This window comes from Plectropomus leopardus, chromosome 13 (assembly GCF_008729295.1).
Source record: "Plectropomus leopardus isolate mb chromosome 13, YSFRI_Pleo_2.0, whole genome shotgun sequence".
Taxonomy (NCBI): Eukaryota; Metazoa; Chordata; class Actinopteri; order Perciformes; family Serranidae; genus Plectropomus; species Plectropomus leopardus.
The window spans coordinates 32,085,138-32,100,030 of record NC_056475.1 but is presented as its reverse complement, the minus strand read 5'-3'; the positions used below and the strand labels follow the sequence as shown (position 1 = coordinate 32,100,030).

General features: G+C 41.5%; 1 protein-coding gene across 3 annotated transcripts in view; it reads left to right on the top strand.

Moving 5' to 3' along the window:
- Window positions 1-6,328: 6,328 nt before the first annotated feature.
- riox2 (ribosomal oxygenase 2) overlaps window positions 6,329-14,893 on the top strand; it is a 23,700-nt gene continuing 15,135 nt past the window's right edge. For 2 of the 3 annotated variants that reach the window (XM_042499806.1, XM_042499805.1), the window contains exons 1-3: window positions 6,337-6,442; window positions 7,549-7,990; window positions 12,774-12,893. In XM_042499806.1, the coding sequence (XP_042355740.1) occupies window positions 7,562-7,990; window positions 12,774-12,893 (549 nt within the window). In that variant the 5' untranslated portion in view covers window positions 6,337-6,442; window positions 7,549-7,561. Of the gene's footprint in view, window positions 6,443-7,548; window positions 7,991-12,773; window positions 12,894-14,893 lie in introns of all 3 variants that reach the window. The other variant, XM_042499807.1, reaches the window with a different exon arrangement.

Here is a 14,893-nt window from a genome sequence, read left to right as displayed (position 1 = left end):
TGCTCGGCCAGCACTCCCAGATGCTCCAAGGCATAATGGAGTCACTCCACCAGCTCTCGTCCAACGTCTCTCGCATTGAAGGACTACGGTTTAATGCTCCCCAACCTTCGCCAGTTCCTCTGCCTCAACAACTGATATGATGGCAGTTTGGGTGATTGTAAAACATTTTTGTTTCAGTGCTTGCTTGTGTTTGAACAGTGGCCACTCACTTGTGCTAATTACTCAACCAAGATAGCATGTGTGCTTGGTTAACTCACGGGAGGGCAAGAGCCTGGGGTGCTGCCCTCTGGAACAGTCCGCTAACAGCTAACTCCACTTTTCCCCAATTTACCTCTGAAATCACCTCTGTTTTTGACCATTCCGCTACTATCAGTGACACCAGTAACCGCCTGCTCAATTTACATCAGAGCTCATTCAGTGCTGCAGATTACTCAATTGAGTTCAGGACATTGGCAGTTGAGTTGTGTTGGGATGACAGGGCTTTGCGGAATATATTTTTAAAGGGGCTGAACTAGAGCATGAAGGACAGCTTGGTTGGGAGGTCTGAAACTAGGTAACGAGAAACATGCAGAGAAAAGACGGCCATTTCCCCAGCCAGGACATTAACAGCCACCCTTGCTAAAGACCTAGCTTCCAGGTTGTCTAACCAATTCAATTCTCTGTGTTAATTCTTCCCCTGAGCCGTCTACAGCGGAACCCATGCAGCTGGGTAGAAGCCATCTAACCCCTGAGGAACAGAACCATCGCTTCAAGGAAAAGCTCTGCATCTACTGCGGGGAACCCAATCACCAACTTGCCACCTGTCCCTACCAGTTAAATGCCTGGTCTTACCAGTCACAGACGGGGTTCTGGTGAGTCAATCTGTGGTTCCTATTTCCCAAATAGTACATTTTGACGCTACTCTGTGTATCAATGGTAAAGATGTGTCCCTCACTGCTTTAGTTGATTCCGGTGCTGACGTTAACCTAATTGACACAGAACTAGCCAGGCTAAACCAGATTCCTACCATTCCACTAGATTCCTTGTTCTACAAGCGCTGAACAGTGAGGTCCTAGTTCGCATATCACATGATACTATTCCGTTACCTTTATTACTAGCCGGCAATCACCATGAGCTCATAAGTTTTCATGTTATGTCCTCTGCTAATGCTCCAGTAGTTCTGGGCCTTTCCTGGCTCCTTTGCCACAATCCTGTCCATGATTGGGCCACTGGGAGGGTTAGCTGCTGGAGCAGTCACTGTCATTCCTTGTGTTTACGATCAGCCCAGACCAGCTGTACTAATGTCGCAAGATCAAGCCCATCAGAACCTCCTGACTGTACCTTCTGTTTACCACCACCTCACCGACCTTATGACTGTCAAATTGACCTGTTGCCTGTAGCTCCGTTACCCACCAGCAGACTCTACAACTTATCAGCACCTGAGCGTGAATCCATGGAGCAGTACATCAGTGACTCCGTCAAATCTGGTATTATCCGTCCCTCCTCCTCACCTCTAGGTGCAGGCTTCTTTTTTGTTGCCAAGAAGGACAAGACCCTAAGACCCTGCGCATTGATTTCCAGGGGTTGAACAATATCACTGTGAAAAATAAGTACCCTTTGCCTTTAATCGACTCTGCTTTTGAACCCCTATATGGTGCCACAGTGTTTACCAAGCTGGATCTTCGCAAAGCCTACAACCTGGTCCGAATCAAGGAGGGAGATGAGTGGAAGACAGCGTTCAACAACCCCCTTGGTCACTTTGAATACCTCGTCATGCCTTTTGGACTCATTAACGCCCCCGCTGTCTATCAAGCCATGGTCAACGATGTTCTTAGGGACCTGCTCAACCAGTCAGTATTTGTTTACCTGGACAACATTCTCATCTTTTCCAAATCTGTTTAGGAACATATAATCCATTTTTGCCAAGTGTTGCAAAGACTGCTTGAAAACAAGTTATATGTGAAAGCAGAGAAATGTGAGTTTCACACTTCCTCAGTGTCATTCCTCGGGTACATCGTTGAGAGCAGGCAGGTGAAGATGGATCTGGCAAAGGTACAAGCAGTCGCGGAGTGGCCTACGCACACAACCAGGAAACGGCTACAGCGTTTTCTGGGATTTGCCAACTTTTATCTCCGCTTTGTTCGCAACTACTGTCAGGTGGTTGCACCCATGACTCGACTAACCTCTCCTTTTGTTCCGTATGTATGGTCCCTCGCTGCTGCAAAGTCATTCAAGGATTTAAAGGACCATTTCTCCTTGGCGCTTGTCCTCGTCCAACCGGATCCTTCCAGCCAGTTCATCGATGAAGTGGATGCTTCAAACGTCAGAGTTGGAGTGGTGCTTTCTCAGCGTTCAACAGGTTACTTCCTTGTGCTTTTTTTCTCCAGGAAACTTGCACTGGCTGAAAGGAACTACAATGTCAGCAACTGAGAGCTGCTTTCTGTTAAACTGGTGTTTGAGGAGTGGAGACATGGGCTGGATGAGGTGAAAACACCTTTTGTGGTCTGGACCGACCATAAGAACCTCAAATACATCCAGTCCGCCAAGCGGCTCAACTCTCTGCAGGCCGGGTGGGCCTTATTCTTTGGTCATTTTAACTTCTCCCTCACCTACCGTCCCGGTAGCAAAAACATTAAGCCAGATGCCCTCTTAAGGCAGTTTGGTCTGGTAGAAGAGGAAACCGACGCACCTGACACAATCCCTGCCGCCTTCTTGTCTGGTGGCATTTTTGACCTGGGAGGTTTAATCTGTGCTGAGACAAGCTCTAGACTCTAACCCTGATCCCGGTGGTCGTCTACTGGGTTGTTTGTTTGTCCGTACCCAGGTCCTCCAGTGGGGTCACTCTTCTCAATTCTCCTGCCACCCTGGCATCGCCAGGACCGTGTCCCTAATCCAGAAGCACTTCAGGTGGCCTACCATGTCAGTGGATACCCGCGAGTATGTCAAAGCATGCACCATCTGCACCAGAGGTAAAGCCTTCATCGCCCACAGCTGGTTTCCTCTGTCCTCTCCTAGTGCCTGGACGGCCATGGTCCCACATCGCCCTGGATTTTGTGACTGGACTACCCCTCTTTGACGGTAATTCACCATTCTAACTATTGTGGATCGTTTTTCTATGGCAGTTCACTTGTGCCTCTCACCAAGTTGCCTACGTCCTCTGAGACAGCAAGTCTTCTGTAATGTTTAATTGTGTTTCTCTGCTGCAGATAGCCTTGCTTGCTTCCACGCCTCATTACCATCGCCTGCCTGCCTGCTTGCCTGCCTGCTTGCCGCTTGTCATCCTCCCTCTGGTCTGTGTTCATTGTTGTTTGTACTATGGACGCCATTACCACATGGAGAACATCATATTTCGGGATCGGAACACCGACTTATTGGGCACGCTCTGGAGAGCTCACCGCCACTCACCACGCACTACTGGATCCCGGGGCACATCACCTTCTCCCTTTGCACAGTCGCACTGTAGATATCTCTGTTCACATTAAATCGCTTGAATTTGTATACTCATGTTGTGTCTTGCACTTGGGTCCTGTGTTCCTCAATCGTTCCTTAACATATTTTCTTGATAGTAAAATTTATTAAAACATCCAACTTTTAAACTTGAAAGATTGATGTTCAAAAAATTGTGCCTTTGTGTTGCTGATAAAGCACCTTCTGATGTTTGTTTTTTGTTGATGTTGTTGTTCTTGTTTGTGTTCTGTGTTGATTCCTTTATCGAGTGTATGCTTCAACACAAACATTCTATCTATCTATCTAGATAGATAGATAGATAGATAGATAGATAGATAGATAGATAGATAGATAGATAGATAGATAGATGATAAAATGTTTTCACCAACATACAACAGTAAATAAAGATGTGTTTGAGTAAATTCAGTTGATAAAAGTATTTGTCATTTGTCAACAACAGATCAATTATTGATAAAGACAGAAGATTTATCATCATTACTCTTCCTCTGACCGAATTTGACTTGTTTTCAAATGTATTTGTATCAGATATGTGGTATCCTGTTATCTTATCCCCCAAAATAAGATGGATGGGTCAATGGTCTTTTCATATAAAATTAATTGTTACTAATTTCATTGAATTATGGGTGTTTTACAGCGGCCAGACTTACGGTACCTGTTGCTTTCCTGGGTCAGTTTTCAGTGTCAGTCTGCAAGATGGCAGCCCTATTCTGCTTTCCAACGCACTCACACACACACACATGTATAAATACACAAAGCCAGCATTAGTAACATGTGCTAATGACCAGTTTCCCAAACAAATCCTTAACACACACACCAGTGGTGGCAGCAGTCTGAATATTGTTGGAGTATGTAAGTATATGATGCAATGTTCATGTTCATTCCTTATTTCTTGTTCATTCCTTATATGTGGCCATGTTTATTCCTTACATAAAAAAGACAAGATATAGTCTCACAGTAACTCTATGTTCTGGTTAATAGTTTAACGTTCTGTAGGATAAACTAACCTTTGGGGTCAGCAGTGTGAGTGAACGCATGAGTTCTGGGTGACAGTTTAACGCTTCGTGTGACAATCTAAATCTTTGATGCCAGTGGTGTGAGTGAAAGCATGACGTGAAGAGAGCTTGATACTTGGAGATATGAGGAGGAGATGTGTAGAATGGATGTGGGTCAAAAGGGCGTGAGTGTGTGGTATCTGTGATGTTGTTCAACAGGACACCCAGCAAGGGAAAACAACCCCTAATAAGGGATTGTCCTTGAAGTTGGCCAATCCCAAAAGTGATGCCATGCCGAAGCCAACCAGAAGATGATTCTACCTTCATTCCCATTTCCTCATTGTAATAGTATAAAAGACTGGATCAGGAAAAGACAGGTTGTCAGAATGCAGGCTGACTCGCTGATGTTGTCGGCTAGGGAGAGGCATTTCTGATCCAGAGCTCTGTAACTGCTTACTGCTTGTTGCTTGAAAAGATTCACTAAAGGTTCGAACTTATAATTCTAAATTCTGTGTGGACATTCACTCATTTGCTGTTTATTGAGTTGCCTTTAAGAATTCTGAACATAGCGCTCACCCTGTGAGGGTGAGAGTTTTTTTCTATTTGCAGCAATCGAGAGAAAAACTCCTTCAATATCAGTAACTTGGTATTAGATCTTTTTAAAAAATATACCTTTTGATAATCAAAGATTAAAAGTTGAAAACAGTGATGTTGGAAAAAGCCTTTGCAGGCATGAACACAAAACCATGTCTTTCACAATGAGTCTGTTGTGGCAGTGTTTTTGGATGAAGAAAAGGCATATAATAACAAAGGATTAATGATTAAATTAAATATGATGGGGATGGGAGGTAGAACATTTAAATGGATTTTTTTGTTTTTAAAGATTATTTTTGGGGACATTTTCCCTTTATTCAGAGGACAGTTGAAGAGAGACAGGAATGGTGTGAGAGAGAGGGGAGAATGACATGCAACAAAGGGCCGCAGGCTGGACTCAAATCTGGGCCGCTGCAGAAGCCTCAGGCATATGGGGCGCACACTCTACCTGGTTAGCTGGAAGCCACTCAATGGATTAAATATTTTTTATTTGACAGATTTATACAAGTCAGAATTGACAGCCTCATCAGAGAGATATGGTGGAAGAACAGCAACCATATAAAGGAAAAATTTAAAGAAGCAGTTAATGTGGTTTAAAAATATTTGTAGAAACGTCTTTGCACAGACTCATTCAACACTGATGTCATTAGTCATTTACCTCTGACAGTAGGCTGGATATTTTGAATAGAATACGTGAAACCTTCTGCAGATTTAAAAATATGAATATTGATGTAACACTTACATGGATCACAGCTCACAGAGGGATTAAAGGCAATGAAACTGTAGAATGACTAGTAAAACAGCTGAAACAGGAAGAGTTTATGGACATATCACTCAGCGAAGCTGTGGCGAAAGGAATAATCCAAAGAAACATCATTAAAGAGTGGCAGCATATACTGAAATCACAGGATGACACCTGTAGGCTATGCAATGTGACATAAAGTGAGAACCATGCTCCAAAGAGGAGAATATTTCAGCAGGCCTGAGAGTGGGATACGGACTGAATAAAACACTTCACACAATGAACAAGCATCCCTCAGAGCACGTGGTCATTGTTAAGAAGAGAAATCAGTGAAGTGTGTAGTTTAACACTGCCCAAAGTATTCACAGTATTCACAAGAGGGAAAGAAGAAAACAGTTTAAAATTATTTGTTTTTGTGTTTTGGGCAGGATAAATAACTGTGGCCCACACTCCAACATAGTGGGTGGCGGAACTGTACGTTAATGCTGGTTGCCACTATGCGATCCGCCAAAAAACCTAAAACGCAAAGAAGATAGAGGAACCACTCAGCGGCAGGAGTTTCAATCCGGACATATTTCGGGAAACACAACTTGGTTCACGTGGGGCGTCGAGCACAATCGATCCCTGGTGGAGCACTGTTCGGATCATCTCAGCTGCTGGTGAAAAGGTCAGTAGTGTGTTGAGTTGTCCAAGTCGATCACAAACTTGACATGCTGTGTGTGACGCGGACTGACAGAGCACGTGAAGCTGTCACAGCCTCAGCCACACTGACACACACACATACACACACATACACACACATACACACACAGCTGCACTGACATACACATAGCTATGAGAATATTGCACATGAAATGAGTGTTACACAGGAAGGCAGAGGTATTCCGGTGCCGTGTTCAGTGTGGTGATGGCTCTGGGGTAACAGCTGTTCATAAGTCTGTCTGTGCGTGCGTTGATTAACCTGCAGTGTTTTCCTGAGGGCAAGGGCTCAAACAGGTGATTGGCGAGGTGAGACAAGTCTTTCAGGATGCAGGACGTCTTCTGTGGACGTCGTCCTGATCAGATGGACGTGTGTTTGTGATGTGTTTGCTGTGATTATGACCTTCCTTCCTGTCAGCCACAGAGCTGCTGCCGAACCACGCCAGGATCCCATGAGTCAGTGCTCTCAGTGAAGCAGTGGTTAAAAGACGCCAGCAGCTGCTGTGCCTGATTCATAATACATCCATGGTTTTGGCAGGTTGGCCTTCCTGACTGTTCTCAGGAAGTAGAGCTGCTGTTGTGTCTTTTTGACCAGTGTGTGTGTTGTGAGATTGTCTGAGAACTGGAAACTCTTTCCACTTTCTCTCCTTTTCTGTGCAGTAACTACAAATGTTAAAGAAATTACTCAGAGCAATTTTTTGCTTTGCTTTTAGCAACAACAACAACAAAAAAAATAACAATGGCAAACTGAAAAATGTAGAGGGCTTCAAGTCAGTTTTGCATATTGAGCAGTTTTGCAGTTGACATAGTCGAGTATTGAAAATGACCAATTCTGAAATCATACAACTGTCGTTCAACATTAGATCCATGTTAACAAATAATGTTGATGGTTGTGTTTAAATGACTGGAGCATAGGTTGTATTAGAGTCAAACAACATCCCCTCCGGCTCTCTGTGATCTTTTCACATCTATTTATTTATTTATTGTTTATATTTTTTATATAAATTCTTAGAACTAGTTTTCTTTCATGTACTTATTTGGCTGTGCATTACTTGTGTAATTTGTTTTTGTTAGTTTTCAGAATAAAATGCCAAAGAAAAGCCAAACAAAGACTGTAAAGAGACGAAGCAGTGATGACGAGCAGCCCCCTCCCAAACAGAGCAGAGACGTCCCATCACCTCTGTGCTTCAACAGCCCAGAGAGCCTGTTTCAGAGCCTCATCCAGCCCATGGGTACGGAGCAGTTTTTCAGGGAGTACTGGGAAAAGAAACCCCTCCATCTCCAGAGGTCTGATCCCAGCACAGCCTCCTACTACCAGTCTTTGTTTCAGCTGTCTGACCTGCAGAACCTGTGCTCCCACAATCTGGAATACTACAGGGATGTCAATGTTGTCCGCTGCATCAGTGGCAAGAAGAAAGTGCTCAACAAGCAGGGGCAAGTGAAGCATAGTGCACTCAGTAAGAGCTTTGTCCAGAATAAAGCCACCATCCAGTTCCACCAGCCACAGAGGTTCAAGGTGAGAGTGCCTCCAGCAGAGGGTAAATCATAACTCTGTTTCCTTTGAGACAAATGATGCTACTGCTCATTTTAGTCCATCAATTAGTTACTCATGTACACCACATTCCCTAAAGCTGCACTAATAAGTATTCTTATATTGACAACAGATCATCTGACTATGTGTAATGTCAAATTGGTCATTTCATCAGCAAGCTTTTGAAAATAATAAGTTAGCAGTTGTGTATTAGGCTGTCTGCTCATCAGACCTCGTGGTACGTAGTGCGAAATTGAGGCATAGCAGCTGTTTTTTTAGTGTGTTGAATTTAGTTATTATTTTTCTATATCTGTTTAATCACAACTTAATAATTTTTTATGTCTAGCTTCCGTTGGTCTTAAATTATTGACTTGTCTTTATTGTTGTTTTTACTGTCCACATCAATGGCTGTAAAAAATAAAAATTAAAAATTAAAGAATGGACAACACATCTCCACTTCCTCCCATTGCATAAAAGGCAAGGCAATTGCCTTTTGTGCAATTGCCTTTATTTGTGTAGCACATTTCATACACAGGGCAATTCAAAGTGCTATACAGAGTAATTAAATATAAAAACATAATAAAAGATACAGATTTACAATAAAAGAGAAAGAGATAAGATAAAAAGTTTAAATCAATTACTAAATTACTAAAAAAAAAGTGCAGACAAGAGGTGCAAAGACAAAAAGATCATTTAAAATGATTTAAAATCAAGTTTAATAATAAGTTGGTAGTCAGCAGGTGGAGTAGGCAGTGTGAAAAATGAATGTTTTTAGCTTTGCCTTAAAAGTGATCAGAGTCTGGGCTTGATGAACCTTATCTGGGAGTTTATTCCAGGTTTGTGCTGCATAATAACAAAATGCTGCTTCACCATGTTTAGTTCTGATTCTTGGGACGCTCAGTAGGCCGGCCCCTGATGTTCTAAGGGTCCTTGAGGGTTCATAAGTCACAAGCATGTCAGAGATATATTTTGGCGCTGAGCCACAGGTTGATTTGTAGACAAGCAGTAAGATTTTAAAATCAGTTCTCTGAGTGACAGGTAGCCAGTGTAAGGATTTTAGGACTGGAGTAATGTGGTCATGTTCCTAGTTTTTGTCAGGACTCTCGCAGCAGCATTATGAATAAGCTGAAGTTGCTGAACAGCTTGTTTTGATGGAAGGCCTACAAACAGACCATTGCAGTAATCTAACCTACTAGAAATAAAGGTGTGGGTGAGGCTTTCAAGGTCTTGCTGTGACATTATTCCTCTGACTCTGGCAATGTTTTTTAAATGATAGTAGGCAGATGAAGTTACTGATTTGATGTGACTGTGGAAATTTAAATCAGAGTCCAGGATAACCCAGAGGTTTTTTGCTTGACTCTGAGTTATGAGAGAGAGGGATTCAAGGTGAGAGCGGACACTCTGCCTTTCTTTACATGGCCCAAAGACAATGATATTGGTCTTATCTCTATTGAGTTGGAGAAAATTTTGATGCATCCAATCATTGATTTGCTCAATACAGTGACACAGATGTTCTGCAGGTTCATAATCACCTGGTGAAAGTGATATGTATATTTGTGTGTCATCTGCATATTGTGGTAGGCTACTTTGCTATTTTGCATAATCTGGCCTAATGGAAGCATATAGAGATTAAACAAGAGGGGTCCTAAAATGGAACCCTGTGGGACCCCACATGTCAAAGTCATCTTCTCTGACTTACAGTTTCCAATTGAGACAAAGTACTTCCTGTCATGAAGATATGACTTGAACATTAAAGGACAGTGCCAGAGAGTCCGACCCAGTTTTCTAGTCTTTCTAATAAAATTGTGTGGTCCACTGTGTCAAAGGCAGCACTTAGATCCAGTGCACTAAAAAGAGGCGGAATCGTGTTAAGGCGGATGTCATTTTATTACCTTTATGAGTGCAGTCTCAGTGCTGTGATGGGACCGAAAACTGACTGAAAGTTATCATAGCAATTGTTTAGTTTTAAAAAAGTTGCTAAGTTGCTGGTGGACAACTTTTTCAATAACTTCACTGAAAAATGGTAAGTTTGAAATCGGCCGATAGTTGTTCAGTACAGTGGCATCCAGGCTGCTGTTCTTTGGGAGAGGCTTGATGACTGCAGTTTTCAAAGCATTTGGAAAAGTGCCTGATTGGAGAGACAGATAACTGTGAGAGTGAGTTGTTTATCAGACTACTCAAAACAGTTTTAAGGAAGCTAGTGGGTAAAACATCAAGGCAGCAGGTGGAGGAACTGAGACTGGAGATAATTTCTTCCAGTGATTTGTCACTGATGGCCTTAAATTGTTCCATACTTAGTAAGTTACCTTGGGAAGTCTGCAGTGATGGCACATTATTCTTTGGCATTGAAGAGTTAATTGTAAGTCTGATGCCTTGAACCTTGATATTAAAAAAGTCTGCAAACTTTATACATTTGCTGGTGGAAACTAGTTCTGGAGATATTGGAACAGGAGGGTTAGTTAATCTGTCCATGGTAGCAAATAACACACGTGAATTTACTGTTTCTGTTGATGATCTCAGAGAAAAATGACTGCCTTGCACTTCTCAAGGTCAAATTATAAATGCGGATGTTTTTTATAGATTTCAAAATGAACGTGAAGCTTTGACTTGCCATTTTGTTCTGCTTTCCGGCACTCCCTTTTCTGGACTGTTACAGAAGGAGTGTTTCTCCACGGTGCCTTTTGCCTTTACTTATTAATTTCACCTTAAAAGGAGCAATGGCGTCAATTACATTTGCAATTTCAGAAGTGCAGGAGTTCAAGAGATCATCAACATTGTTTGAGATTGTGTCAGTTTCAAATTGGTGGCTTCCATGAAAAGTGTTCTCACTGAAGTATTTTTTTCTTTGTTGATCTTTTAGAATCACAGATCAAAAAATACACAGAAATGGTCTGACAGAGCAACATCCAGCACAGTGACATTTGAAATATTACCACCTTTAGTGATGACTAGATCTAGAGTGTCCTCTATTGTGGTCGGCTCTCTCACATGTTGACAAAGATCAAATGTTTCAAGTATTGCAGAAAGATGTATGGCATTTTTCTCACAGACATTATCCACGTGTATATTTAAAATCACCCGTGATGACTACACAGTCAAATTCTGTGCAAAAAATTGAAAGCATCTCAGTAAAATCATCAAGAAATTTGGAGAGTATTTTGGTGGCCTGTAAATAACTGTATATAAGATACATGGAGAGAATTTCACTTCCATTTTAAATTACATATATACAAAAGATAAAAACTCACCAAATGACAGCTTCTTATAAAGAAATCTGTCCCTGAAAAGGGCACAGACACCACCTCCTTTTTTGTTCTGCTGTGCTTTAAACTCAAATCTAAAACTTGGTGGGGTGGATTCAATAAGAGCAGCATTTCCATTTTTGTTGTCCAACCAAATCTCAGTTAAAAACATAAAATCAAGCTTATAAGGTTATAAAATCATTGATTAAAAGTGACTTATTACCCAAGGATCTGATATTAAGTACAGCTAGTTTCAAGTTTGTTGAAGCAGGGCCTGAGATACTCTGCTGACAGGGAATTTGAATCATATTTTTAGGATTGAGGATCTTACTGTCACCCTCTTATCTATTCTTTGCCGTTCCCAAAACAGGTTAAAGTTATCAATAAAGTTTCTTCCTTGAGACTCACAGGCATAAGCAAAGCAAGGAGGCGACTGAACTTACTGCTCCTTCTGTCAATCGTTGGGAGAGGCCCACTGATGAATGACTGAACTTTCAGCTTGTCAAGTCTGTCAAAAAGTTCCAAGAAATCCTTTTTTAAAACTTCAGATTCTCCTCTCCTGGTGTCAACGGCTCCCTCATGCACGATGACCTGTTTGATTCCAGGGTGGTTTGACAGCTCCTGGGAGAGAAGTCCAGTTATGTCACTGTTGATCCTCTCATTGTTTACAGCACTGATAGCACCGTCTCCCACAAGCAGGACATCTCTCGCCCTCACCTCTGGCACAGATTCTTTGTCCTTGAGTGCCTTGTGCTTCTTCTTCTGTATGCCACGGCGAATTTCACGTTTCCCTTCGTGAATCTGATCATTTTTAATTCCCTGCTTCCCATTTATAAAATTGCTCTCTGGCTCGTTCACAGTTAGATTAGACAGTGGTTGATGTTTGTTTCTTAGCTGTATGCCTGGCGATGCTGTAATTCTTCCTGTGATACCAACATTTGTTTTTCTGATTCTGTTCGGTTTTGGCTTAGCACCAAGTGTATGCCAGGCGGCAGTCATATCAGTCTGTTCGGGTCCCGTTCTAGTAAGTTTGGGGAAAGACAAATATTTGAGGTAGACTTAGCTGTCTTATTATTGGATGTGATTGGAAAGTCCTCTTTGTACAGTGTGTAGTCCACACTTGTTCTGTCTTATTTTCGGCTTGTTAGTCAGCTCTGAAGCACTTTAAACTGCACCAACCTGTATGAAAAGGTGCTCTACAAATCAACTTTTATAAGTGTGTGGTTGTTATAAAGTTCTGCTAAAATGCAGCTGTGCAGTTTCCACATGCTACTCTGATGTTACCATTTAAGACCAATTGACACAACAGCAGCAGCAACTCACTCACTGTGGGTTTTCTTTTATGTGATTTGTGGTATTCTTCAAATTATTTTGATAAAGTGGAAAATATGAGTTTCAGTAGTCATAAAGGTTCACCATATATATGAAAATGAATCTGAAATCTCAGATCTGACTGTTGAGTAACATTTGTTTGGAACAGTTGTGATGTTGTTGTTGTTGTTGTTGTTATTGTTATGTGTTGTCAGGATGAGCTGTGGAAGATCCAGGAGAAGCTGGAGTGTTTTTTTGGAGCCTTGGTGGGCTCTAATGTCTACATCACACCACAGGAGTCCCAGGGCCTTCCACCTCACTACGATGATGTTGAGGTACAACACTGAACCTGTGACTGGACTTATCAGCAGGCTGAGCCCCTCCATATCTATAGCACACTCTTTTTCCACAGTTAATTAAATATGTATGACTAAACCCTTTAATAGGGGTGGGGATTGTAATTATGGCCCGAGCACTGAATGGTGCGAGGACCCTCTTGAAACTAAAGGAATTATTATTATTATTATTATTATTATTATTATTATTATTATTATTATTATTATTAGTAGTAGTAGTAGTAGTAGTAGTAGTAGTAGTAGTAGTAGTAGTAGTAGTAGTAGTAGTTTTTTCTCTCAAATGAGTTGCAGTTTTAGGGCTTTAACATATTCAAAAAGTCATAAAACATTGCAGACTTATCAGGTCTGGTGAAAGATTTGATATTTTTAATGGTCTCGTGCATGGGTGGGAGGAAATGTATCAGTTGCGCTCCCTACTGATTTTCAACGAAGCAGCCCCCGCAGCATGTTTTACCTAGAGCTGTGAAACTTTGGAGGCCTGTGCAACACCCCAGTACCTATAAAAAAGTCTCCTGGGGCCATACCGTAAAACCAACAGGAAGTCAGCCATTTTGATGTGAAGTTGTAATTTTGGTGTATTTATATATTTATTTTCAGGGGTCATAATTTTTTCGAACTTTCCCTAAAGCTTTCATCAGATTGACTTCAAATGTTATGACTACCTTCATAAGACCTTTGACAGCAAAAGTTATTTAAATCATGAGTTTTCATCACACCGTGTGATCTGAATGAGGCATCTAATTTGCATGCTCTGCCATGAACCAGGAAGTAAACAGGAAATGGTATGCAACTCTGCTGTAAATGGTCCAATATGACCCAAACTTCACATGTGTGATAGGAGTCCTACCCTGATCACATCTACAGTATATTACAATTTTAAGCGATAATGAGAGCGCCACCTATTGGCACTGGAAAAGCAAAGTTTTACACTTAAGACGTCTAGCTCCTAGCAGGTTGACTCGATTGATCTCAAAATGGTCTCAAAAAATCATTAAGACGTTGATGATGCTTGAAAATGAATATTGTGAGTTTTGGTTAAAAGGTGTCACCGTGGTGGGGTGGACAATTTCGATGTTTCGACATGACATCAAAAACTGTTAGTTAGTCAGATCTTTAAAAAATGTAACAAATTTGATAAGAGTCTACGCCTGAAGACATCTGCAGTGCAATTTTGAATCATAGTCATAGCACCACCTATTGGTAGCAGGAAGTTACCTTTTTACTCTTTGATTTTTACCCTGTAGCAGGTTAACTCAATTAACCTCATATTCAATTAAAATACTGTCAAGACCTTCATGATGCACAGAAATTACACTTTTGAGTTTTCATCAAACACTGTTGCCAAAGTTACTCATTAAGTGCCATAAAACTGGAAGCACTTTTTGAGAGGCAAGGCATACACCAAAACTCACCAAACTTGGCACACACATCAGAAGTCCTAAAATGTGATATCTGATATGATTTTTTTTTTTTTGCACTGATGTGCCAAAATGGCTCTGTAGCGCCCCTTACAGATTTCAAAGAATCAGCCCCTGTGGTATATATTACCTAGAGCTACAAAAACTGGGGAGGCTTTTGTAACACCCCAAGACGTACCAAAAAGCCTCCTGGACCCATACCCTAAACCCAAAAGGAAGTCAGCCATTTTGAATTGAATGTGCAATTTTGACAAATTTTAGACCATTTTCATGGGTCGTAATTTAGCGTTCTCCTACAGATTTCATCCGATTGACTTCAAAATTTAAACATCCTCTCAGAAGGCCCTGGACATCAAAAGTTATTACATTTGTGAGTTTTCGTCACGTGTGGCCGTTGCTGAGCCACACATTTCCATGTCTCGCCATTAACGAGGAAGTACAACTTCACATCTTTGATGACAGTCTTGTCCTGAACACATCTACATGACAACTGTTACTTATAGCGCCCCCTGCTGGCAACATGAAATGTCATAGAAATTACATGCTTTCTTCTTTGATCGA